At 34.9% G+C, this 24864-nt stretch overlaps 1 protein-coding gene across 1 annotated transcript; it reads right to left on the bottom strand.

Moving 5' to 3' along the window:
* Positions 1 to 70: 70 nt before the first annotated feature.
* Positions 71 to 24531, bottom strand: LOC115455550 (yemanuclein). The gene is made up of 17 exons (XM_030184174.2): positions 24283 to 24531; positions 18104 to 18205; positions 16196 to 16303; positions 15702 to 15842; positions 15329 to 15463; positions 14761 to 14848; positions 12902 to 13013; positions 12329 to 12478; positions 11822 to 11970; positions 11119 to 11296; positions 10390 to 10470; positions 8956 to 9219; positions 7451 to 8327; positions 6577 to 6634; positions 5522 to 5594; positions 4134 to 4172; positions 71 to 3812 (listed from the first exon to the last, which is right to left on the bottom strand). The coding sequence occupies exons 1-16, from the start codon at positions 24439 to 24441 to the stop codon at positions 4139 to 4141; spliced, it is 2709 nt and encodes a 902-aa protein (XP_030040034.1). The 5' UTR covers positions 24442 to 24531; the 3' UTR covers positions 71 to 3812; positions 4134 to 4138.
* Positions 24532 to 24864: the final 333 nt, after the last annotated feature.

The raw sequence follows: 24864 nt of genomic DNA, 5'->3' as shown, positions 1-24864 counted from the left end.
ATTTTACATACCATAAAGAAAGAATGATAATTCAAGTATATTACGCATCACAAAAATGAAACCAAACATCTACTATTCATATAAATATTTATTCATAATTATTACATTGGGCTTAATTTGGAATTTCGGATTTACAAACAATATTCTCAAATTGATCACAAAACAAAATCATCGATTGTTCGTTCAAAATAATCATTTTTTGTTTCCGAAAATTGCTCCTACATTCACTCTGTACACAAGCCCTTTGGAGATACGATTATTTATAGTATGTAAAAATAAATTACTGCTCCACATTTATATATGATTTGAAACAATAAATTTATGATTTATATATTGTCTTAGGTTATGGTTGGAAAGAATTTAGATTATTTTTAAGATCACACGCACACAAAAAAATATTTTAAATAAACATAGACAAGAAAGAAATATATTAATGCATGAATCCAATACATATAAATATAAAACAAATTTAAATTTTTGTAAAAAAAAGGTGCAGTGCAAGTCGCCACTAATAGATTTAGAATTTAAAAACTATTAAATAATTTAAATTATAAAATCTTGTAGGCCTTTTATAGTTATGTAACTGTGTTATAATCATGCAAATAAAAAAAAAATACTTTACTAATTGCAAAAACGAGAAGACATTTTTTATTCGATAGGCTAGTCATTTATATGACGTTTCAAAAAATAAACATTTTGATACTCTAGAAAATTCAAGTATTCCTTGGAAATGATACTGTCCATACCATTAACGCGGCACAACATACTGCACTTCGCAATTGCATCGAATTCAAAATCGACAGAAGAAAAATTGCAACCGATAATTATGGCGGCATTAATTTCTATAGTTTGATATTCCACTGCTCCTATTCTATATATAGGCGGCTATACGCGGTCAATGTGGAGCAATAACATCTATACTTCCATCGAGCCAAACAAAAATATACCGTTTATACAAAATACGCTTGTTCTCTAACAAACTTAGTAATAGAAGCGAGCGTTCATTCAAACACGATCAGCGCTGACAAGTGTTAAGGAACAATCGATAACAAAACAAAATCAATCTTAGGACCCTATTAATAAATCTCAACTTTGAGTAAAATCTCAAGTAGACATTTACAGTCTTACTTATAAATTTGTTTTCGCGTTAAGAGGTGGTTAAGAGTTGATTAAATAGCTGTCAAAAACACCAACGGTTTCTAATTTAAGGCTCTCGCAGTTGAAAGAAAAATGTAAAAATTAGTTCTCGCAGTTGAAAGAAAAATGTAAAAATAATTAATAATCATGGATATTTCTGCCTTAAAAATTTCGTCATATTAAATTTTAAAGGCCGAAATATCCATGATTATTAATTATTTGAGAACTAATCACTAACTAGACGTGAATTTAAATTCTTTACTTGCCAATACTTGTTTAGTTACCCAGATTAAAGCCGAAACAAAATGTATGAAAATGGACCTTGAGGTATCGCCTTAAACTAATTAAGAGGCAAGATGGCGGGTTTTGACTTACAGCTGATCGAGACAATTTGTGTTTTAACTAAGCATAGTTTTGCGATTTTTTTATAACTAAGACTGATAATGTATTGAACTATTTAATAAACCAAGCTAGTATTTAAAAGTCTGTTCTCAGCCGAGATGGGGCTGTAAAAATAAACTACTCAGTTGTCAAAATCCGTCACATATTGTGACAAGATATCGTTGAGCTGATGTTAATATTGGTTTATTATATAGCGTCTATCTTAAGATGCTGTCTTTAATTTGACAGTATCTTATGAGATATCGCACTTCAGATCGAAATTGAGTTGATCTATTAAATAGTCTTTGGATACTGCAGATTTTACTTAAACAAATCCGTACATAGCTGTTTGAATTTATAAATAAATCACATGAAAATACAAGATGAAGCTTCATTTGTTATCAGATCAGTCCGTCTGCGCTGAACCTAAAATTAGAAAAGCATAATTCTTGGTACCCCCTTTATTTATCTTTTACTATTGAAAATATTCACTGAAAAAGACATAGTATCATGTATATATATAATTCAATTTGCAATATCATATAGCAATGTACCTTTACAATAATGAGTCAGCGATCTATCCTTATTGTTAAATTTGTGATGTGTAACTAATATTTTGTAATACGTTGTCGTATGAATGAACACTCGCTATTAGAAACGTTGCAGTATCTAGCACGGGATCCAGAGACTATGGTTGTAGCAACCTTTATAATTTGCACGCACCGAGCATTGTCCGGGAAGTGGCAGGGCCGTGGGCTATCACAGAATGGAGGCCATATTTAAAAATTATAGATATGGTATTTTCTAACAAATCCAATGAAAAACAGTGTTCCGTACAGACAAATACAAATTCTGAAAGTAAAGTCAAAACTTGTGTGAAAGAGTTATTTAAACCAGTGCGAATAGAAGATAGGTATTTGGCATTTATTTGTTATGTAATCGATCCAATAGGGATAAATACAGAGTTTTCAAATTATGCTTGCTGATTGCAAATCCATGGTTTTGAATATCAAGGTACTTGGTATCTTTCTAGAGATGATCTGTCTCTAAATAATATGGAGCTGTCGTGTTTAGAAAGAGACGAACAACTCAGGTTATTTGAGTTCAAATATCTTGGTGTAGCCTCCACTTTTAGTATAAGCTTTTAGAGAATATTTTTTTATATGGACAATTGTTAGGACATGACCTCGAGTCTGACGTGTGTATTTACTCTCATATAAAAATAAACAGCCCTTTTAGAACATGGCAAAAATACGACGAAGGTCCGTTTCGTTTAACTGTGACGATTGTAATTGGTTAAGTGTGACGTGTTAGTCTCTAGACCAATCACAGTGAAACGACGCGGACTCTCGTGTCGTTTTTGCTATTTTCAAGTTGATTTTTTTTTTCACAAAGCATTGCCCTGCCATTACACGGATCCTACAAGTTTGTGATATTAAAATTTAGAAAATACATTACGCAATATTATAAATTCCACGTATGAAACAATATAAAACTGTTAATTTGCTATTGTCTGTGTATATACAAATGTAAGGAAGCTGTAATTAATACATACAACAAAGAAAAACATCGCGAAACTACTTTCTAGTGTTATATAAGGCCGCAAGTCATAGTGACCCAAATGTAATATTAATAAAAAAAAGTTCTCGGCCATAAAAAATATTTTGGAAGTATTTGGTATTAAGAAGTAATAGAAACAGAATATTTTGTTTAGAGAATACTTCAATTCAAATTGGTTCACTGAAAATTGTTTACCGAATATGACCAGCAGCATAATAAATAGAAAAAATGGCCTAGTTTTTAGAAATGACTTTTATGCCGCTCGATATAAAAGTTGCTCATAGTTATGCTCTGTACCCTATACATGGAAGTTTTATATCGATATTTTTAGTAATAGAATATCGACATGCTGTCCTTCGATACGAACAATATCGTCACATTCATCGACATTCGTAGACAGATTCGATCAACAAAACTCTTATGACTATTACATAAGCTATCTACTCATAGTCTTCCATCGATAGTCGACAAAAATCACGTGCTAGCGTCAGACAACTCTATCGATGTCGATAGATCGTTGTGAATAATATTTTTACATTCTAAGGAACTATTTGTGATTTATCGAACAAACCTCGTTTTATAAAACGCCGAGTTCATTTATCGACATCGATAAAGCCACTTGTAGTCGACAAAGATTAGCGTTTCCAAGGTCTTGGTTTATAAATAGACTCTTCTGTGTTATTTTTAACAACCTTTCTATGATTTTATCATCTTCATTGCAGATGTATCAGAATCTGAAAAATACAAGTATAAAGTTATCGAAAAATTTACAGTAATAAAAATGGTTAGTCTGATTGAAAATGTTAGCTATGTATGGTGTTCCTATAGAATATCGACTTGGTAAATTACCAAAAATTTTAAATACTTTTTTCTGAACTTAACTTTTTTTTTTTTCTACTAATGATTAATTTATAATACATATTACCTAAGTCCAGGCCACAAAATCATAATTCCTAATATTAAATTAGTATATATGATTCTTTAGCCTCATTGTTCAACACACTATTAAACTACAACTATGCTATCATTATTTATGTTGGTAAGTAAACACTTACCGACACTACCTCCATCCCAACACCTCTAAGAAGCTGGTTCTACGCTGAAACAAGTCGATCTACTATAGAACACTGGATGATAATAAAGCTCTGCTAGTTACACTCAAGCGATGGTATGAACACGTGATAATGAAACGGTCTGTGGTGAGAGTGGATGTATTAGAAAATAAAACAAAAAGTCAAGTAGAAGCAAATTTCGATTCATTCTAACTCTGAGTGTAATAAAAATATATAAACAGGTTTTTTTTAGAAAAAAAAGGACATATACATATGATAAATGTGAATTAAAAAAAACTCATAATAATATTTTTTTACTCAAATTATAAGTCGAAATTGGTTTAAATCTTAAATCATTTTTTTTAGCAAAGTGCATTAAAACCTGATCCTCAACAAACCCTTCAACTGTTTTTTTCTAATTTACTAGACTCTAACATTATTATCGATGATTTACACATTACATGAAATGTGTGTATCTAATGAATTATATTAAAAAATACATGAGCGATTTAGGATTGCAAATTTCATTTAACATAATCTCCGCCAAAGTATAGTTCTCTAAATCGACTTTATTATTCTGTGCATTGTGCCTATGATTTATACAGTGCCTTTTGTTAGTTGTAATAAGTTTTTTTTGTTGTATCACCCACACCAAGAGTTCGATAACAGTCTTTTTTACAGCTTTTTTTATATGTTTGCACTTTTTTTAGTTAATAGCATGATATTTTTTTTTCTGTATATTAAGGATTTTATTCTTCTTTAAAAATACCACTACTGGTATCGCTTTTATACATTACAGGCACCATTGTTAGTAATTTGCACTTAATGGACCTTAACGGTTGAAAAGTGGAAATAGAGTAGCGAATATAAACTGTGAAACACAGATATAAATGTATTTTTTTATGGTTACACACGAAAAAAAAAACAATTTATTCAGGATTGCCAACTTTATCGAAAAAGAAATATTATTCTTTATTTTTATCCATCTTGCAAACTTTAGTTTAGAACTTGACTTCACCATAGTAAAAATCATTTTGATAGTATTATGTAGGTTTCTAAGGCTTATAATAAAAATAAAGTTATTTTTATTGAGCAACACATAAAAGAGCATCAAACAGCGATACATAGGTACTTCCTTTAATAATGTATAAAATTCTTAATGATTTAAAAACTATTTTTAGGTGGCATGTTACATACCAAAAAGCAATAAATAAAATATTTTTTCAACAATGTATTAATATTTTAATGATTTAAAAACTATTTTTAGTTGGCATCCCTAAGTATTAAGTTTTCTATCAAGGTACAGGGTTGTCCAAAACATGTATATCAGTGCACACAGCGACGCAGCGATGCAGCGGTGGCGCGTGAAGCGATGAAGCGCGGTCACTTACAACTTGTCTTTTTTCGGCCTCGCGTCGAACAGAGCGCGCGAGTACGCTTGCGCGGAAGACGTCTCGTGCTTGGCTGCTCGACAGAAACCAACGAGTTCTTACCACGCATTTTACTAGACGGATATAACTACTCCTATGCTCATACTTTGGAACGCAACTTTCATAGTCTAGTGTCCGACCGAAGTTTCGGCTTTAGACAAATTCGGCCTCATATCGACCGAAGTGTCAGATTCTACATAGCGCCGAAATCAAACGAAAATAAATGTTATAATTCATATTATTTCAAATGTTTTTATTTTTGACAAATTGATATTCAATATAAAATTTTATTTTTTCTTTAAAATCAATTATATTATTGATTGTAGCTTGACCAATCTTGAACTGAATGTCTTAATTTCAATATTTCTGCTTAGGCCGTAGCTTATGGCGATAACCGATGTTTTAGTTTCGGCATCGGCGCGAAATCGACTTTCGTTCGGACACTATTAATATTGTTTCTGGATTATATAATTTTTTTTCCACACGCAATGAAAGTTCCATACCAATTATGTGGACTAGATTCTATTCAGTCTCAAACTGTTGAAGGCACTACTAATGTCCCAAATTAGTTTTTTATCATACTAATCCATGGAATTCTCTTGTAAATCAAATAGTAATATACCATCTATGATGTTGCAACATATGAATATATTATTATGTATTTAATGTAGTGTTATTAGTCTTTAACCTAAGTTTCCTAGAATTAAGATGCATTCATGAAATGAAGTCATAAATATAAACGTTTCGAAATTTCTCAAGAAACTGAGTTTTTGAAATAGAAAATTCAGTGATGTTAACTAATGTATTTTTGGCTCTTAAGGCACTGGTATCATAGGAAACCAACATTTGAGGGTCCCAAACTAATTTAAAGTAAGAATTGTAATTAATAAGATAACTTTAAAGAGATGAATAACTCAAAAATGTATACTTAAATATGTAAAAATCATACTTTAAACAGATTAAGAAAGCCCTCATTTCGTTAAAGTTGAAATAATTTGAATAAAATTTATATTCACCATTACTTATGACACTTCCAAAGGAATTACTGTTGAACTTTGTTGGCTCTTGTGAATGCTGGAATGAATAACACAAGAAATATGTCACAACTTGCTTACATGAAAATAATCTATATTATACAGGGTCATTTTGACATTACGTTACTAAATGAAACCACATACTCGTCTTCACCTTTGCTGACATTGTGCCAAAAATCATCCATTAATAACTAATATTTTCAACAAAAATCCTGGTTTTAATTTTCTTATTTTTGGCGTATGTGTGCGTAAGTGTATTTCTGACTGAACAGTAATAGTGGCATGAGGGCGCGTAAAATTAAAATTACTATTTATTTTGATCGAAACTTACACTATTTTATTTTACATCTATGTCTCAAGTAACTAATTGTAAAGTGTTATTTCCAAGGAGATATGTATGTGGTTTCATTTAGTAATGCAATGTCAAAATGACCCTGTATACTGCCAACTGCTGAGCATGGGCCTCTTCTTCAGCGAGGCTTTTAGGTCTTACACCTGGCCTAGTGTGGGATGGCATGCTTCACATACCAGCAAAACACTATTCTTAGCTTATCTAAGGAATTAACAGATATTAAAATTAAGTTTGACTTTTGCAGGTGGTAGGATATATTTTATATCTGCCTGGGTAGGGACCACCAAACACAATGTAAGTGTGTCGCGTTCCGGGTTCAGCCTGTATATAGCCGGTTCATGAGGCCGGCATAATTGTGTCGACTGTCGAGGGGTAATCATCACTCGTCTGTCGACATTGTATTGGACACCACTCCATTTACCATCAGGTGAAATGGGGTCATTATGCTGTACACATATAAAAAAAAGTCCACACCCAAATCATATACAAAACAGTTGTACCAACCTCCATCTGCTTCAACCCGCGTATGATCGAGTCAAACTCATCGATCGCCTTCTCGCACTGATCCCTCGCGTCATTTTTAACACTCGACACTTTGTTCTTGTCCTTCAAAGGCACTTCACTTTTACACTTGTCCGTTTTGGTGTCACTTTTGTCCTCAACAACTTCTACGTCACTGCTACTATCGTCTATCGCCAAGGGTTCTGGAGCGGCGTCACTCAAAGGGTCCACATCAGACACAATCACTATATCCTTTTTCTTTTTGACCTCTGGAGGTCTTTTGTCCGGTTTCGCGAACGTCGGTGAGTGATGAACCGGTATTAAGGCTGGTCGTGGTATATTATTCTCCGCAACACGCATATTGTCGATCTGTTTTTGCGGTATCTCTTCAGGTTTCGGTGCTTCTTTCTGGTAACTGGTGTCAACATGTAATGGCGATTCTAAATTTTTCTCTTTAACATGGTTCTTGTCTACCTTCTTTTGTTTATCTTTCTTCACCATCTCGTTGAGCGCCGCTGGCGACTTCACGCGTATCAGTCCCTTTTCATTCTTCTTGTCTTTAGTTTGGTTGAGCACGGGCGTTATCGTTATACTGCCTATGTTGGGGGGAATGTACATGTCTTTGTCGTTTTTCTCTGGTTTCTCTACTATCAAGTCCTTGTTCAGCTTGAACGTGTTCATTACTGATGCGAATATGTCCTGTTTGTATTTGACGTCGTCTGGTGTTTCTGCTTTGCTTGGTGAGGTCATTACTGTAGTGGTGACTGTGAGGGAGCTCGGGAACTGTATGGGCTCGGAGTAGGGTACTGGCGCGACGGTTTGCGACGTCGACGGCGCCCGTTGACGCTTGATCTCTGATACTTTGATTTCCTTGGTGAGGCTGAAATTAGATAAAATAATATTAAATATGTTAAATTTGTACGATTTGTTTTAAAGGCACAAAGTATGTAATATGTTGAGAGTATAAGTACACAAAATTAGGATTTAATTAGATTGTTGATCATGGTATTGCAAAATAATTAGAATTAATTTGATAAGCTATTATCAGATTAATATTAAGGGTGTGTTTGTTGTGGTCTTTATTCAAATGTTGAAGTGAAACTGTTGGAATTCACAGTAACAAAGTTAGTGCCTGGAGGTGACCATAAGTTATGTTTGGACTGTCTCGATTGTTCGATTAAAGAAAAAATTACTTAGTTCAGTAAACTAAATCGTTTCTGTAACTTTCGTTAGGTAACTATTGTGGTGATTCAACAATACAAGTGGCATATAATCTGTATATTGTGAAACAGTGGAAATATTATTAAGTCAAGTCCCTCTAAAATTTGGAAAGTGGTTATTAGACACTGATTTTTGCTGCAAAGCCTTTTTTGGATCACAAACTGAGGCTCCTTTTACGTAGTGAGTGTCTGCATATAAATTAATTTTGAGATGGTCATGGCCATTATTCTAGTAAGATAAGCAAGACAAGCCAGGGTATACAGTGGATGAGGTAGAATGTGACTCACTCGGCCTGCCTGAGCAGCGTGGGCATGCGCACGAAGCCGGCGGGGAACAGCGGCAGCACGCGCGCCTCCAGCAGCCGGCGCGCGGAGGCGGCGCTGGCGGCGCTGTCGGCGGCGGCGGGGCGCGCCAGGCGCACCAGCTGCGTGAGCAGCGCGCGCGCGCGGCCGCACCACGGGAAGCGCCGCTTGGGCATGCGCCGCTCCACGCCCGCCGCGCCCGCGCCGCCGCCCGCGCCCGCGCGAGCCGCCGCCAGCTGCAGCTTTTTCCTACAAATACCACATCATATTTTATTTATGTTTATTTATGTGTCATTTTATATTTCAGACTAGATTGAATTTAGATAAAATAATTTAGGTCTTTTTGTATTTAATAATTTTAATGCTTTTTTAAAAAATTATAAGTTTGCAACAAATAACCCTTAATGATCAATTTTCTGTTTGTTCATAATAAATGTGTTTACGAATGTCGATACTATTTTATCTGGTGATCACATGTGACCAACGCTGTTGCACTATTATAATAGCAATGTTTGTAATTTTGTAAGCTGGATGACCCTAAAAAATAAATAATAAAGAAATTGAGCCGTCGCGGGACGCCAGCCAGATGTGAAACATCAAGATCCGCCAACATAGGGCGCGGCAGTCACTTAGTAAAATAGACCGCGCTAACAAGATGTTTCCGTCCCAACATAAAGGCTCGACTTCAACACTCGTTGAATGTAAATGCGACGGACTACATACGTTTTCCCGTCGATGCGACATGTGAGTGGCTTCCACTGTGATGGGCCAATTCGCCCAAAGCGAAGGCGCTAGGGCGACTTTCTGTAGTAATTACAGAGTTCAAATTGCAAACACACATTTCAACTGTATGCGACGTTAAACTTCGTCACACATCCCGTTATAAAATATTAGTACCAAATTAAATACAGCCAATTGTTACATGAACTCGCTAATTCTTTTTACATGGGCTTGTTAGTGACTCTACTGAACCTGATGGCAAGCGGAATGGAGTTCAGATGGTGTCCGATGACGAGATGATTACCCCAATTGAGACAATTCTGTTAGCCTATTTGAAACTGGATATACACAGGGTGATCCCGGAACGTGACACACATACGTGGGCCACTATGGTGGGTTTTACACCATGTGTACGGTGGTCGCTATCCAGGCAGATATAAATATCCTACCACCAGTATATATTATACTTTACGCTCTATGAGCATACTCTTAGCGTACTGTAAGGTGAGCTTAATATGGGAATACTGCCACCTACATGACAGCAGCTGGTCTGAACCACAGCATCAAATGTTCTCATCAAAATGGATTCTGATTATTATTAAGAAATATAGAGAAAATTGCAAAGGAGTCGCATTATAAAATAATTAGTTAAACTCTTGCTATGTAAAGTACAGAGCTAAATAAAAATGCAATAAATACCTCTCTTCGTGCACTCTCTCGCACTCGGCGTTGTATTTGGCAATCATCGCCGGCTTACATTCCTCTATCAGTGCTTTTAACCTGGAATCATTAATAATAATGTTTATTATAGCTAAGTATATATTTATTTAGATCGGGGAGCATTGGTGGCATAGTTTCAGTACAACCACTGCTCCGAGGCTTCGCGCCCGAACTCCGGGTCGGGCAAAGCGATATTTGTTTATTCTACTCAATATCATCGGACACTGATGGGACACACACACTTGCGCAGCTATGTAAGTGCACGTGCGTAGTTGTGCGAGAACGCTGTGTCACACCATACCTCCCATATAAAAGCTTCGTACGCCTTTGTTTAATTTGTACGTCTTACGATTTGTTACTATTACTTTAGTACGCCGCTGTGTATTAAACGTACTCTGGAATTTTAAATACATAATATATTCAGTGCCATCTTTGGAGTTTCATTATAGCTAGAGTTGTGACTCCCATACATTACCAACAACACTCAATAAACTCTACAGACTAAAGTTTGTGTCGGATAAAGCTATAAACACGTCCCCTATCATATCGTAGAACGGAACACGCATGAGAACTGGGTGCAATTCCTAACTCTTCAGGGTTAAAAGATATGATGGTGTGAAAAACAACATGAAATACGCCATGGCACGCCGTAGATTGCTATCAATCAAGATTGGCCTAGCCAGTCCAATTTAAAGAGTATAAACTCACCTCTGTAAAGTTTCTACAATCTTGGCCTCTCGTTGTTCCTCAGTCAGTTTGCTGTAGTCTTCCTCGTGATCATCGTCGAGTTTCCGTTTGTGTCCCGCTGTGCTGGCGGTGGTGGTGGTGGCAGTGGTACTGGCAGTGGTGGTGGTCGGTTGAGCAGTTGTCAGGGCAGTGTTTGATGCTGGAATGTTTGACACTAGTTTTTAGTCATTTAGATAACTTGGATTTGTTTGTTTTTGGAAATATGTATTTTTATGATATATATTCTTGAGTTTAGTAATTATTAATTAATATAGATGGGAGTTTCGATTATCCGTATATAGATAGAAGCCTGAGTAGGCAGTTATCATTTCTTTTCGGTATACATGTTTTTGATAAGTACCATTATGGAAAAAGTAAGTTCATATTTTTCTTGTTTGGGTAGACATTGCTTTTGAACATGGACACCTAAAGATTTCCAGATCAACTTGTTACAAGAGCCTGCAGTGAAATTTTATGTTATGGGTCAGGTAAGAACTTCTTATGTTTGAAGATATAGTTAGTCATCAGTATTTAGTTAGTGGATTATTCTAAATATTCCCAGAAAAACTTATTTGTCGGTTGAAACCGCGAGAAGTTATGGAGATAGTTTGAAGCGCTGTAGTAGTGGGCCGTTAGTAATGTACAATTTGGTCGCGGGTGTAGACGCGGTCGTTTGGTTACGTACTGGTGGTGGTGGTGGTGGTGGTGGTGGTGGTGGTGGTGCGCAGGTGGTGCAGCAGCGCGTGTCGCGGCAGGCGCAGCGCGCGCGCGGCGCGGGCGCGGACGGCGCGCGACACGCGCTCCGAGCACGCGCCCGCCGCCGCGCTCTCCAGCCTGCGGACACACACAGCTTACTCAAACCCTCTGCATACACTCAGGCCGTACAACTTCTGAGGACATGCTACTCGTCACATAAATATATATATACAAAACTAACACTCTAACCTATGCGCATAAATAATTCATGCTATGTTTATTCCATCGCATATGTAAAAGACGAGTTAATCATTATATGAAGAACTTCAGTCTCTGTGTTGACACTGAGCAGAAAAAGTCAACACTGTACCCAACCCTGGATTCGAACCCAAGATAGCGACCGGGCTATCTTCGGTTCCGAGCTACGGCTACCGAGCCGTACCACAATACAATTACACTATCAAGACATTCAATGCTATTTTTAGTACTATATTACCTATCAATATAATGATCGGCATTATTTAACAAATCCTTGTGGTTGATATTGGGGTTATCACGCAGCATTTTCCCAACGGCTTCCTCCAACTCTTGCACGGCTTGCACAACATGGACGGGCAATTCCACCTCCGCTTTAGGCTCTACGTCTCTGGAAATACGATACAAATTAACTATTAAGTATTGTCATTATTCTGCTTAACTAGACCTAAGTGCGTAAAATATAGAATCGTAAATGATTAATAGGTCTCTCGCATGCGAGATTCCATCTGGGTAAGTACTCACATACTAGTATCTTTATATAATTGCGCTATCTATATCACACGCACACTTGGTGACGTCACAGTTTGCTATTACTATTATTTGACAGCCATCCTCTTCACCAAATTTATAATCCACAACTTACTTACTCTCACATGGATTAAAAAAAAATCTGTTATAATTTAAATGACATAAATTTTCGATAAAAATTCTACGTTTTGGACAGAATTACCGTATACAGGCAACTATGTCGCTTACAACCAAGTTTGTCTACCATTACAATGATACTATAAGCCTGATCCAAATCTTTTACCTGGAGCTGTCTGACGTGATGGCGTTCTCAGAGCTCGGCGCCGGCTTGGACGTCAGAGAGTCCGACTGGGACGTACGCGAGTCCGCACTCTCGCCGTCACCTTGAGCGTTATCTGTGGATAGAAAATTACAACTGGTTAATATATGGTTTCAAACTTAGCCGGCATTTTGACTCCCGCTTATCTATGGAGGGACGTGGACAGTTAAAATTTCCAACTCCCTATCTTTCTATTTGATTCATTTCGTTGCGGTATAACCACAATTAATTTTCCCTGAGACTCGCCGAGCTTCACTGCTCGGTGTCATACAATGCGTGCTGCTGATCCTGGCTTACAGTAGTTGTAGTGGTGGGTGTGAGGGCGGGAAAGTCTCTAGCCAGCGTAATTGTGTCGACTGGCGAGGGACAGTCGACATAATTCTGGCCTGTTGCAACTGTATATGAACAGGCTGATCCCGGAACGCGACATACTTACGTCTGACACTAAGGCGGGGTTTAACACCTTTACGGTGGTCGCTATCCTGGCGGATATAAAATATATCCAATCCCTAGCAAAAGCTATTCATGTCCCTATTTACCCCAGTTCAAGAAATAGAAATGATGCTATTGCTGAATAATATAACTATACAATGACTCATACATTAGGCGTGGTCTCAAAACACGAACAGACATGAGTCATGACGGATTTTAACACATAGTAGCGATTAAGACTAGTCGGAACATGTAAGACATATATAGGTAAATAACAGGATAGTTTTAACATGACGTAATTTGAGTGATGGTATTGCACTTGATAATTATAAAGTTTGATAAAAATGGTAGGTATTTTTTATCACTGTTAACAAACATCATAAGAGATTTCAGTGCAGCGTAGTACATTCTCTATATGTATAAAAATGTGTCCCTATTTCCCTTGGTCACGCCATCACGCGTAAACGGCTGGACCGATTTTTCTATTTTTTTTGTTGTGTTTGTTATTGTCAGGTGAAAGTTCTTATGAAAGAAAAAAATCAAAAAATTGCACGGAAAATTAGAAAATTTAAGAAAACTTAACGACAATATTAATTTTACATAACTGTCAGTGGTTTGAAATAACTGTCAGCGATCGACAGAATGCGCGCGTGCATACATAGTTAAGACAGGACAACGTCTGTCGAGTCAGCTGGTTCTTTATAATTTGAAAATCTGAGCAGTAGTACATTAGCAGTGGCAAAGGGTCCATATACCCAGATTCCTACCAGCTTCTCTTTGTGTAGAATTTAATTATCATTAAAAGGATTTGCTCACCGCATTTATGAATACTGATACCTATATGATGGGTATAGTCTGTTCAGAAAGAGAACCGTCGTGGGATTTGAGGTCGCTACTGTGCTTAATTTAATTACCTTTTTTGTTTAGTTTCGGTATGTTTCTATACAAAAAATTCCCTAAAACTACACGCGAGATCATTAATAGCATAACAATACGACATGTCAAATAGGTTTAACATTTACCAAATGGCGGGGAAGGGTTGCTATGTAAAAATTCAAAGTTAGTTCACTTTTCGGCCACGACGGTTCTCTTTCTGAACAGACTTTAGAGTTCCCTTTCGAAAAATCTCACCTTTCGCCATTGGACACTAGGATATGAAAACTTCAAATTCATTTTTTTGTTGATAGCGGCATTATGTTTTGGTTAATTGACACAATACGGTATTTTAATTAGTAACAGCTTCTTTAAATTTATATTAACACGAATAATACCAGTTCACCCACTTCATGCGAAATCGTTTTTTTTCCGGTAGAGCGAAGTGATTCTACTGGATATTTAGTAAGATTTTAATTATTAGCCCTGTTTGAAAATTTAATTGTAAAATTACATACCGTCAGAGGTTTGTTTGCCCGAAGTGGCCGCTGACGAGTCAGTTCTCCGCACTTTCTTTGCTTTTTTCTTTTCAATCTTTTTATTCTTCTGAAAAAAATATTAAAAAAAATATAGTTTTAAAAAAAAGTTTTTTTTTTTTCAAAAAACACATCCCGGTCCTACCGGAAACCACAAAGCGTACAATTTTTAAACCACACGTAAGCAAGGAATCACAGTATCATGCACTTGTGTTCTTTTTGATTCCGAGAATTCAACACGACAGTATTCCTTTGTTCGAAGAATCAAACCGCAAGGTGGGTTTTATTTTATAAAGAAGTCCAACGAGCAAGTAGTGTCACCGGTTAAGTCACGGTTCGGGTATTACGTTTCTTTCCTGTAACTAACCTGTTACATCAACGATATCAAATACTATAACTTATTTACCTTTCAGTTGATTACACTATTTTTTTCTTTGCTGGCATTGTTGAAATGGAGTCTATGTTATTGCTGGGAAATAGGTAGTAATAAAAACACTACATTGCTAGGACTTTCATCAGACCCATGTATTTATAGAGGCTAGATATTTACCTTTTTCCTGTGTTCAGTGTTGTGCGAATCGACGGCGCCATTAGCGATCGCCTTTGGATCCTTCTCGTCTTGACTTTCAGACTCCGATGAGCTCTCTGACGACTCCTCCTCGCTGCTGCTTGATGATATACGCCTCTGAATGTAGCACACGGGAGATAACTTTTAATTACCGTTACATAACTTTATTTTAATAATACTATAAATTTGGAAAATTTTATGGAGGAAGATTTTATGGATGGATATTTATACGTTTCAAGAAAAGTAGTGGCTTTTAATCCATAAAAAATGCAAAAAAACTACTATCCGGAATCCAACCGGAAAAAAATTCGGTTACCGGAAAATTGCAAGACGCACTATCTCCAGTCTTACTGACCTTATTCCGCCTGTTCCCGCCAGGCTCGCCGTCCGACGTTCCGAGGTCCGCGTTGGGCACGTCCTTGAACTCCAGCGAGCCGCAGTTGATGTAGAAACCGCCGTGGAACGTGTCTATGTCGGGGGGAATCATCTCGTCATACTGGAAAATAAAATATAAATAATTAAAGCTGGGCAAATGTTTCTTTATTTATCAAATTTGTGTAAATGTTATTGTGGTATTTATGGAATAAAAAAAATTTAAAATAAAAAAGGCCATGCGTCATACGATTATTGTTCATACCGCATGGGATGTGGTGACGGTAAAAATATCTACGTTGGTCGGGTACAATCGTGTGTAATCCGCAAATATTTATCAAACCTAATTATATGTATTGTATTTTTAATAAATACATATTTTATACATAGAATAAAAAAAAATGAAGAAAAAAAAAACGGATACCGCAATTATTTTATTAAGTAAAAAAAAATTTATGAAAAATGAGGATCTCTCACCCCTTCCGTGTTGTCAATAAATGAATCAGTCTCGTCGTATCCCGCGCCGATGTCCGCGAACTCGTCGATCTTCGACCGGCCCTTCTTGCCGTACGTGCTTTTGCCTCCCTTTAATCACAAAAAATATCACGGATAACACAAAAATAACATCTTTCAATCATCTATTTATATCCCTTGTGTTGCTCGTCCTTAAGAATCGAACTCAGGAATTCGCAGTTCAGTTTATTTTGCTCGAACACAACAATAAAAAAAGCATGACTGTCACAAGTGTGTAAAACGATTAAGGCGTTAACGTTTATATCACGGATACCGGAAAACTTTTTGATTGCTCTGGGAAATAGGTGAATTTTTTTATTTGCATGGTTTTGGTCCCTCTCAATATACATCAATAGTTTTTATTACCACTAAAAGGAATGAGGTACGTAGAGGAACGTAGGGCATTATAATTTGCAGTCACAATTTTTGTTTATATGTAAATGACAAAGCAATGACGAGTGAACATTTTCATAAATCATGTATAAAAGGATGGACAGTGCACGTAGTGAGTAACAATTACTTTATAGATCACACGTCAGAGTGACGTTCATCAGTGAATACTAAATATCCATAAGAAACGATTATGAATGACAATATGACATAACAAAAACAATCACATTGTATGAATTGACTAATGGACGCTAGAAAACTAGAATTATACAATGAAAAACTTTTGGCCAAAATTACCTTTTGTTTAGAATATTTTTATGGCGTTTTTTTTTGCCAAATATGTGTTAAGTAACGGCAGCAAATCACACGATTTTTTAATTTTGGGAATTAAAAACTTGGGGTGTAGAATATCCTTAATAAAAAAAATATAGATTTCAATGAAAGATCCCGATCGCCACTTTCAGGTTGATGGCAAAAATGGACAAATCAGAATAAAGTTTGATTGGTATACTTACAGATTTATTTTAATTGGTTAATACTTGCGATCAAAGTGTAACCTATCGGGATTGTCAATTGGGATCGGCTATTGTAGACGCAAAATACCTTAACATGGAAACTTTTTTTTTTACTTTCATGTCAGACACACAAAGGAACGTGCAATGTACATCTTACATGCGCTGACCTAATTAAAACTTGCATGGTTTCTGCACTAACGTGGTGCGAGTTAATGATAAAAATATGTACAAATATCACAATAATCCCTTTCACCAACACAAGGTTGAACTAAAAATAGATCCCCCATATTTAGCTTTAATGCTGTTATTATATCAAACTGGTACATTGCAATTTACTTATTTGTTGATCTTATAATGAAAACACCGTCTTAATGTTATAGAAACCTGTTATTAAGTGAGCTTTTTTCACATAAAATACAGTCTGCACAAAATTATTAGTCACTTCAAAAGATAGGACGTTCTTATGGAAGGGCAGAAGGGATGTGAATGGCGTATTTGTCTACAACATCTACGTGAACCCAATATGATATTCATTTCTTAAGAATTTCTGTTTTAACATATAATGCTCAAAGCATATTTTTATACAAAACAAAAGGAATCTCATTATTAAAAAAAAAGTTCAATCTCTTTCGAATTGCACGTAATGAATATCCTAAACCACTAATTATTTTTTTATAATCATACATATATTATAAAAGTCCCCCGCCGCATCCGTCTGAACGCGATAAGCTATTAAAACTACCAAATGGATTTTAATGAAATAATAATTATAATAATTTATTTTAGAACATAATATTCCATAGTGTAATATTAGTATGGAGATAGTTCGAGACCTTGGGAAGGCCATAGGCTACTTTAACTCCTAGAAAATATATAAAGCGGAACTTTTATATCTAAAATTCTTATGCGGGCAAAACCAATGAGCAGAACAAAAAAAGTTAAGACCCAAAATAAACCGAATACTCACATATTTCTGTTCAAATATCCTCGCACACTGGATAATATCATTGTCATGTTCTGCGAACGGGTCCAGCCCAGTGGTCTTTCCATTTTCTATCCTCTTCTTCCTCTGAAATGTGGAAATTGTTATTGAGATTTCACATACATAATCAGATTAATAATGTGTGCATAGAAGACTTGGCCTTGATGGACAACAGAAATATTTAAATGGCATCCATATATTTGCAATAAAATTGTTTAAAGAACACAAAAAAGTGTATGTTTATTGTATATTAAATAAATTATTGTAAATTTTCTTCTATATTACACTAATTTGTTCAATAAATATTCTTAAATGATGCCAGAAATACTTTGGACAGATATATAAAATGTATTTAAACCATCATTGAATTTTTTTTTTGCATTAATGTATGTTGTGCTGATACAATATAATCAGCTACAGTAATAATGTATATTTAAAATATTAAATAGCGTTAAGGATATAGATCTTGTATCTTTGGCCGTTTATTTTCTATAGGCTTCAGTTTATCTAACATCAGGTGCAGTGAAGCCAGTTTTGTCGAGCCACATAATAAAAAAAAAGTTGTTTTTTAATAATTGACTAAGAGGCAAACCATAAGTAGCTTATCTAATGGTAAATATAAATATTGTATGCCCATAAACAATTGCATTACCCACACAGAACCTTGAAATACAAAGAAAATCATGACATACATAGTGCTTGTCATCCTGACACATTAAGGTTTATAATACTTTTATGTATAATTCTCAGCAGTACATAATATTACTACACATATCACGCCCTTATCCCTTAAGGGGTAGACAAAGATGCAACCGGGGCACCCACTTTTAGCCATGTGTGTTCCATCCCATGATGTAATTGGGATGAGTCTATTGCAATATCTGGAACTACTCCCAGATCCTGGCTAATGTTAAATAGAAAAATCCAATAACCTCCCTTACAAGGGACCTCAGAAACGTAGACATACCACGCATGCAATACAACTACGACACCGAAGCAATTATATTTTATATAACACATATACAATCAACAATACTTGAAAGTGAAAATATTGTCATTAGAAAGAGATAATTGCCTTTGTATAGCGTCGTCTCAGTCACTCACACGTCATGCAATGCAACGTTTTGTCGCTGATTTGCCGATTTTCTTTCTATAGCTTGATAATTCGTTGGGAACAATGCAATACCGCGTAAGTGACTAAAAAGTTTTGCATTATCAATCTAAAGTATAGTGTAGTAAGGATCAATTTCAATTTCACTTTTCTCGACACTTACGCTATATTTATCTTCAACGATATAATAATAGGATTGAATTGCTATGCTGAGATATTAGACTGGTATATGAGCATATGAAAAAATGCAATGATTTCAATGATTGCTGGAAATTCTAATAAAATTGCATAATACAGATTACTGTATTATTTATAATTATTAATTTGTAAAAGTAACATTACTAATCCCCAGACTGCAAGAACAGATAAATTAATTATATATTAATTGTCTTATATGTAAAATCTTATCTTTAGAAGAGCTATTGACACAACATATTCTTATCAATTATTTATTAAACTTCACAACCAAAACATGTAGGGTGTTAGATTTGTTAAATTATGTCATTTGAATAATAAATGAAACATCAATAAATGTAAATTTTGTGAATATTTTTAGTATTTTTAAATAATTAAGTACACAGATAGACCAAGACCTGCATTTGATCAGATTATTTTGAATCCTTATAAGATATTATAATTTTTTAATAAGAATTTTATGTGGAGTAAGCAAATTGTTTATATTTTGGGATGCCAAGAGCAGATATGGTGGTATACAGCTTGAATGATTAACAGATTTAAGTATGTTAGCTTCCTTTGTTTGAGTTAGTGTATTATTTTATATGTAAAATAATGAACTAAATTTTCAAAGCTTTATGTAATAACTTATTTATTATTGTGTAGATGTTAAAAATTCTTATTTCGTTAGATTTTGAATGACACTATATATTTGATAAACATTTTAAAAAAAAGAAGTCCACTACCCTATTTTTCTTATAAAAAACTAAAATAACCAACTTATTCCAAAATAGAAAAAGATTTCATAATTCCCAGACATCTGATAATTGCATGGACTACTTGGTAATAACAGAACAAATATTTTTTTAATTTGTAAATGGTGGACAGGCAACCTGGCTAAGGTCGCAGGAAGTCGCTGGATGCAGGCCGCTTCCAACAGGTCGACGTGGAGATTCTTGGGGAAGGCCTATGTTCAGCAGTGGACTTCCTGTGGCTGAGATGATGATGAAATGTAGGTTGATGGGCAATAGACAGTATAAATAGATTTATTTCTCTACATTTTACATAAAAGAATATAAATTTAGGTTTTTTTAAATATGAAATAAAAGATCATAACAATTTATAATCTAAACTTATTTATTACACTTTAAAAGAAGCTTAGTTCTTTATTGAACTATACAGTAAAAACAGGAACACAGAAAGAAAATGAAACCAAATTCTTTTTTTTTTATTTGATAACACCTGACTGTCACCAAATACAATACTTTATACAGATGAATCAATAGTAAAAAATGAAAAAAGTCTTAATTTAAATAAAAATGAAGGTTCAAAGGTTCAAAAAGCCCTTAAATATTTGTTTATACATTTATTTATTTTCTGCCATCACAGAGAGAGAGAGCTATAGAAAGATTTTATTATCACAATACATATGCCCTACATTCATAAAGTTATTATGTACTTATATGTTTAATTTTCCTTGAACACTTCACTATTGCAAGATCCGATAGTGAATTCTATGATTGTTTTGATAAGATAATATGTGTATCTTTATCAGCATAGTAGTAGAACACAGAGTTCACGGCATCTTATAAATATTTATACAATATTAAATGATAACAAACAATATTATTTTTTTCTCCATTGATATTGTGAAATGTTTATTGATATTTACTGTAAAGTATAATTTTTGTTTGCAATTCTTACTATTTTACTTTTTGAAAAAACAAAAAATCCGTTATGGTGACGAATTTTACACAAAAATAAAGTATCAATATGGTTATTTGTTACAGACATAGGCAACGACAAACTTACAAAATAGCGACATTTGGAAGGTTAAATTATTTAAGCAAAATTGAGTTTTATAGATATTTAGAATTAGCACATTTTTCACCGTTTTTTTTAATCTAGTCTCAATTTAACGAAAAAAATATATTGAGTAAATGAATAAGATACAAACCGTCGTCATGAAATAAGGTATTTTTTACAAAAAGATACCTTGAGGGTAAAGGCTCGTGCATAAGGCGTGGCGATTTTACATGCGGTGGCGCGATAATGCGCTTTTTAGAGTTGACATATCTTGTAGGTACACCTATGTAAATATATGTAAGTATAAAGGTGCAGATTACGTGTAACGGCAATCGAGTTGGCGGGAAGAGTTGCGTAATGCGTGCTTCCCTTTAGATAGCATTAGGTTGGAGATGGATTTACTGTGTAAAATAATCGCATTGTTTAAAAAATATCATGGCTGTTTAGTGATTTATCATCAGAAATATTTCTATTATTATGAGATTGGTGTTTTAAGCTATGTATAAATTAACAAAAAAACTTTCAGATGTCCAATTCCCCAAGTATTTTTTAGTCGTATAAACAATAATATAACTTCTGCAATTTTTTAACCTAGAAGGACTTGCAGTAAGTGGTACATGTGTTTAAAACTATTTAAATATTGCCGCTAAGGTAAACGCACCAGGAAGTTCTTGCGGAATATATTGCTGCATGAACTAGTCTAAACTTAGCATAAGTGTGGACGCAGCCTAACAATCACCCGCAATATCTATTACGAAAACCGATTCATTACTATCTAGAGAATATCTATCCTTATCTATAATATAGCGAATTGTACTATCAGAGAGGAAAAGGTGAATAACTAGCGATCCACTCTAATGATTCACAAGCACTAGTGCCATCTTGCTCGCACTAGATTTACAAGCATACGTGCTATCTCACTCGCACACGATACACGAACGAGAGCGAAAAAGGACGAGCATCACGCGCGCAATTTCCTAAAGTTCATTGACTGAGGACATAATTGTAACAATGTATGATCTTGTTACGAACGATTATCAACTTTATTGTTATGATGTCAAGGTGCAAAATGTTATGCGGCATATTTCAAATTTTGAACTTTATTCGTTTGGAATAAGACGGATATAACCATTACAATATCCGGCCGTATTGGCCAACATTATAAAAAAATAATTACAAGAACAAAGTTGAAAGTGGAAGGACGTTGACAAATGGCCTCAATCTCAATACCTAGGTACAGAAATGAATATCTAAGTTGTTCTACGTTTCAATTTAGAGATAATTGGATTCGAAATAAACAAACATCTTAGGCATTTATTCAGATAATGTACAGGTAACAATAACAAACATTAAAAAATATACATCGAATTGATAACATCCTTCTTTTTTTCAAGTTGGTTAACAAAATAAAAAACAATACAAAAATATATCAAAACAGGTAAATGTAGCCGTATATTAACAAAAAAGTCTTATTACAAAAATATGTTAAAAAAAAAGAATCCAAAAACGGATTTTTTTTTTTTTACATAAGTAGGTACCTAGCCACTTAATAAATAAAAGATGTTCTACAAATTTCAAACCTAAAAAAATATTATCATCTTCAATAAATTTACACTTTAATGATGATTTCATCTTTTCCATTATGTCAACAAGAATGACTCATTACCATATATTAACAAATAATTACCTACATTCCACCTAATCAACCCACGACTATTCAAAACACTAAACACTTTCGCGCCATATTGTATTCGTCATTTAGAAAAAACATCATAATTTACAGAGGTTTAAAAGTATTATCTCCGCGCAATCCTGTCCGAACTCATAAAAAAAAAACGTAGCATTATCAACTCTATTCCATACGCAACGCGAACGCTACATAAATTACATTACAAAACAATAACCACCTTAACATTATCCCATTCAAAAGCGACCTCTGTCCGCCGCGGCAACAAAGCGCGACTCACTCAAAATAGCACAAGGAATAAATAAAAGATAACCTTTAATGCACCTAAATCCTATTAGCGCAACTATTACCCGCGCTCCACGTAAAAATTCAAAAAAAGAACACATCTACATGGCGGAACACGTATACATACGATCCACACCCACGCACACGAGCGTATAAATAAATAGTGCACGCGGAATACATAACCATTGCGATACACATTGACACCCGTCTATATATTTATCGATTGTGAGACATAAAAGAAAAAGTTGAAAGCAAAGGTCGCAAGACCGACACGCTACCGACATACGATGCCAACTTGACAACACAGCCGCTTCAAGTTTGCAAACAATGTACATAACCAAACATAAGATTCCAGGCTTGCACATAACGAAAAATCCTTTCTAATAACGCAAAAGCAGTGCAAAAATAATTCCCCTATTCACATTAACGAGTTAGAGCAGCACGTCGATATGACGACGTATGTATCTGTACGCGGCATGTACTTCATTATGTATGGTACATAACGTCCAACTTATGTACTCGCGGCCAAGTGACATAAAAACATTAATTTCATTTAAATTTAACTTTAATTGCACAAAAATAACCTAGAAGTGTGGTTCGTTTTTACCGGAGCTCGACACAACACGTAGGTTATCCTAGGTCATTGAGTGACTTTAGCACATTATTTTCGATGCCGTATGTAATGCAATTTCGTCATTGACAGTATTTGTTAATTGCACATTAAAAACTATAGGAATTATAATGATATTCGCGCATAAACAACATAAAACCTGGGTCCATACGCGATCAAAACATTGCCTCCTTAAATGATGGCCTAAGCTGACAATCGCGTTCTATGATTGCTGCAAACATGGCGACCGCTATCTGGGCTTCTCGTACGGCCCGTGGACGCAAATTCATGTCACAAACCTAATACAGAACCGTGTAACGTAAGCAAAAAATATCCTAAACCGATCTCGACAGACGCCCACAAAACCATCTGTGATCGCTTATCTATGCATGTCGGCGGTCCAAAATTTTTTTAGCAGCCTCCCAGCATCACAAAGAGGTGGAAAAACAGTATGGTTGCGTAAATTGCTATGATTTTCTGTTATAACTTACCTCTTCTGCAATGACTAGTTCCTTGTAATTTAGCTCCGGATATTTATTTTCGTTGCTTTCATCCAAATTTATAGTTAATCTCACTGTTTTTTTCACATTATTCTTTGCACTTATTGGAGCACCCACTGTTATAAGAGTAGCACGTTTAGGGTCCGACATTTTCCACCAAATTCAAGCATAAAATGATTTTTTTCACGGCATGACACGGACTGCATTTTCAAACTGTGTAGCACATTGCCACCATGTTGGAAATTTATTGTTTGGGTTGTGAGCGCCACGGGTAGTGTTCGAACTACTTTGAAGTTGCAAAATTATAGCAGTAGATGGCACTACCATAGTATTATGAAATGACCCTTTGATTATTTTTTAAACGTGTTTTAACAGCTATTATTTTATGACATGTATTTATATTTACGTTATTTTCATATATATATTTATATAATCATAGAAATAGAATAATAAGTGAATTTCACGCGTAATAAATGACATTTCAAATGACGTTACTAGTTGTCAAAGTAAGAAAGAAAATTTTATAAAATAGACCGTTAACTTGTTTCAATCTATTTCGCTAGATGTCGTTGT

The sequence above is a fragment of the Manduca sexta genome, chromosome 7 (genome assembly GCF_014839805.1).
Source record: "Manduca sexta isolate Smith_Timp_Sample1 chromosome 7, JHU_Msex_v1.0, whole genome shotgun sequence".
In the NCBI taxonomy this organism is placed as follows: Eukaryota; Metazoa; Arthropoda; class Insecta; order Lepidoptera; family Sphingidae; genus Manduca; species Manduca sexta.
The sequence above is the reverse complement of the archived record's forward strand: the minus strand, read 5'-3'. Positions and strand labels throughout refer to the sequence as shown.

What these genes read in the sequence shown, in the direction of transcription:
- LOC115455550 (XM_030184174.2), bottom strand. Translation starts at nt 24,441, where the DNA reads ATGTCGGACCCTAAACGTGCTACTCTTATAACAGTGGGTGCTCCAATA. An exon ending in GGGCAAACAAACCTCTGACG is followed by an intron (nt 13,014 to 14,760) that starts GTATGTAATTTT and finishes TTCTATCCACAG; the next exon opens with ATAACGCTCAAGGTGACGGC. An exon ending in GCGGGTTGAAGCAGATGGAG is followed by an intron (nt 6,635 to 7,450) that starts GTTGGTACAACT and finishes TATTCATTCCAG; the next exon opens with CATTCACAAGAGCCAACAAA.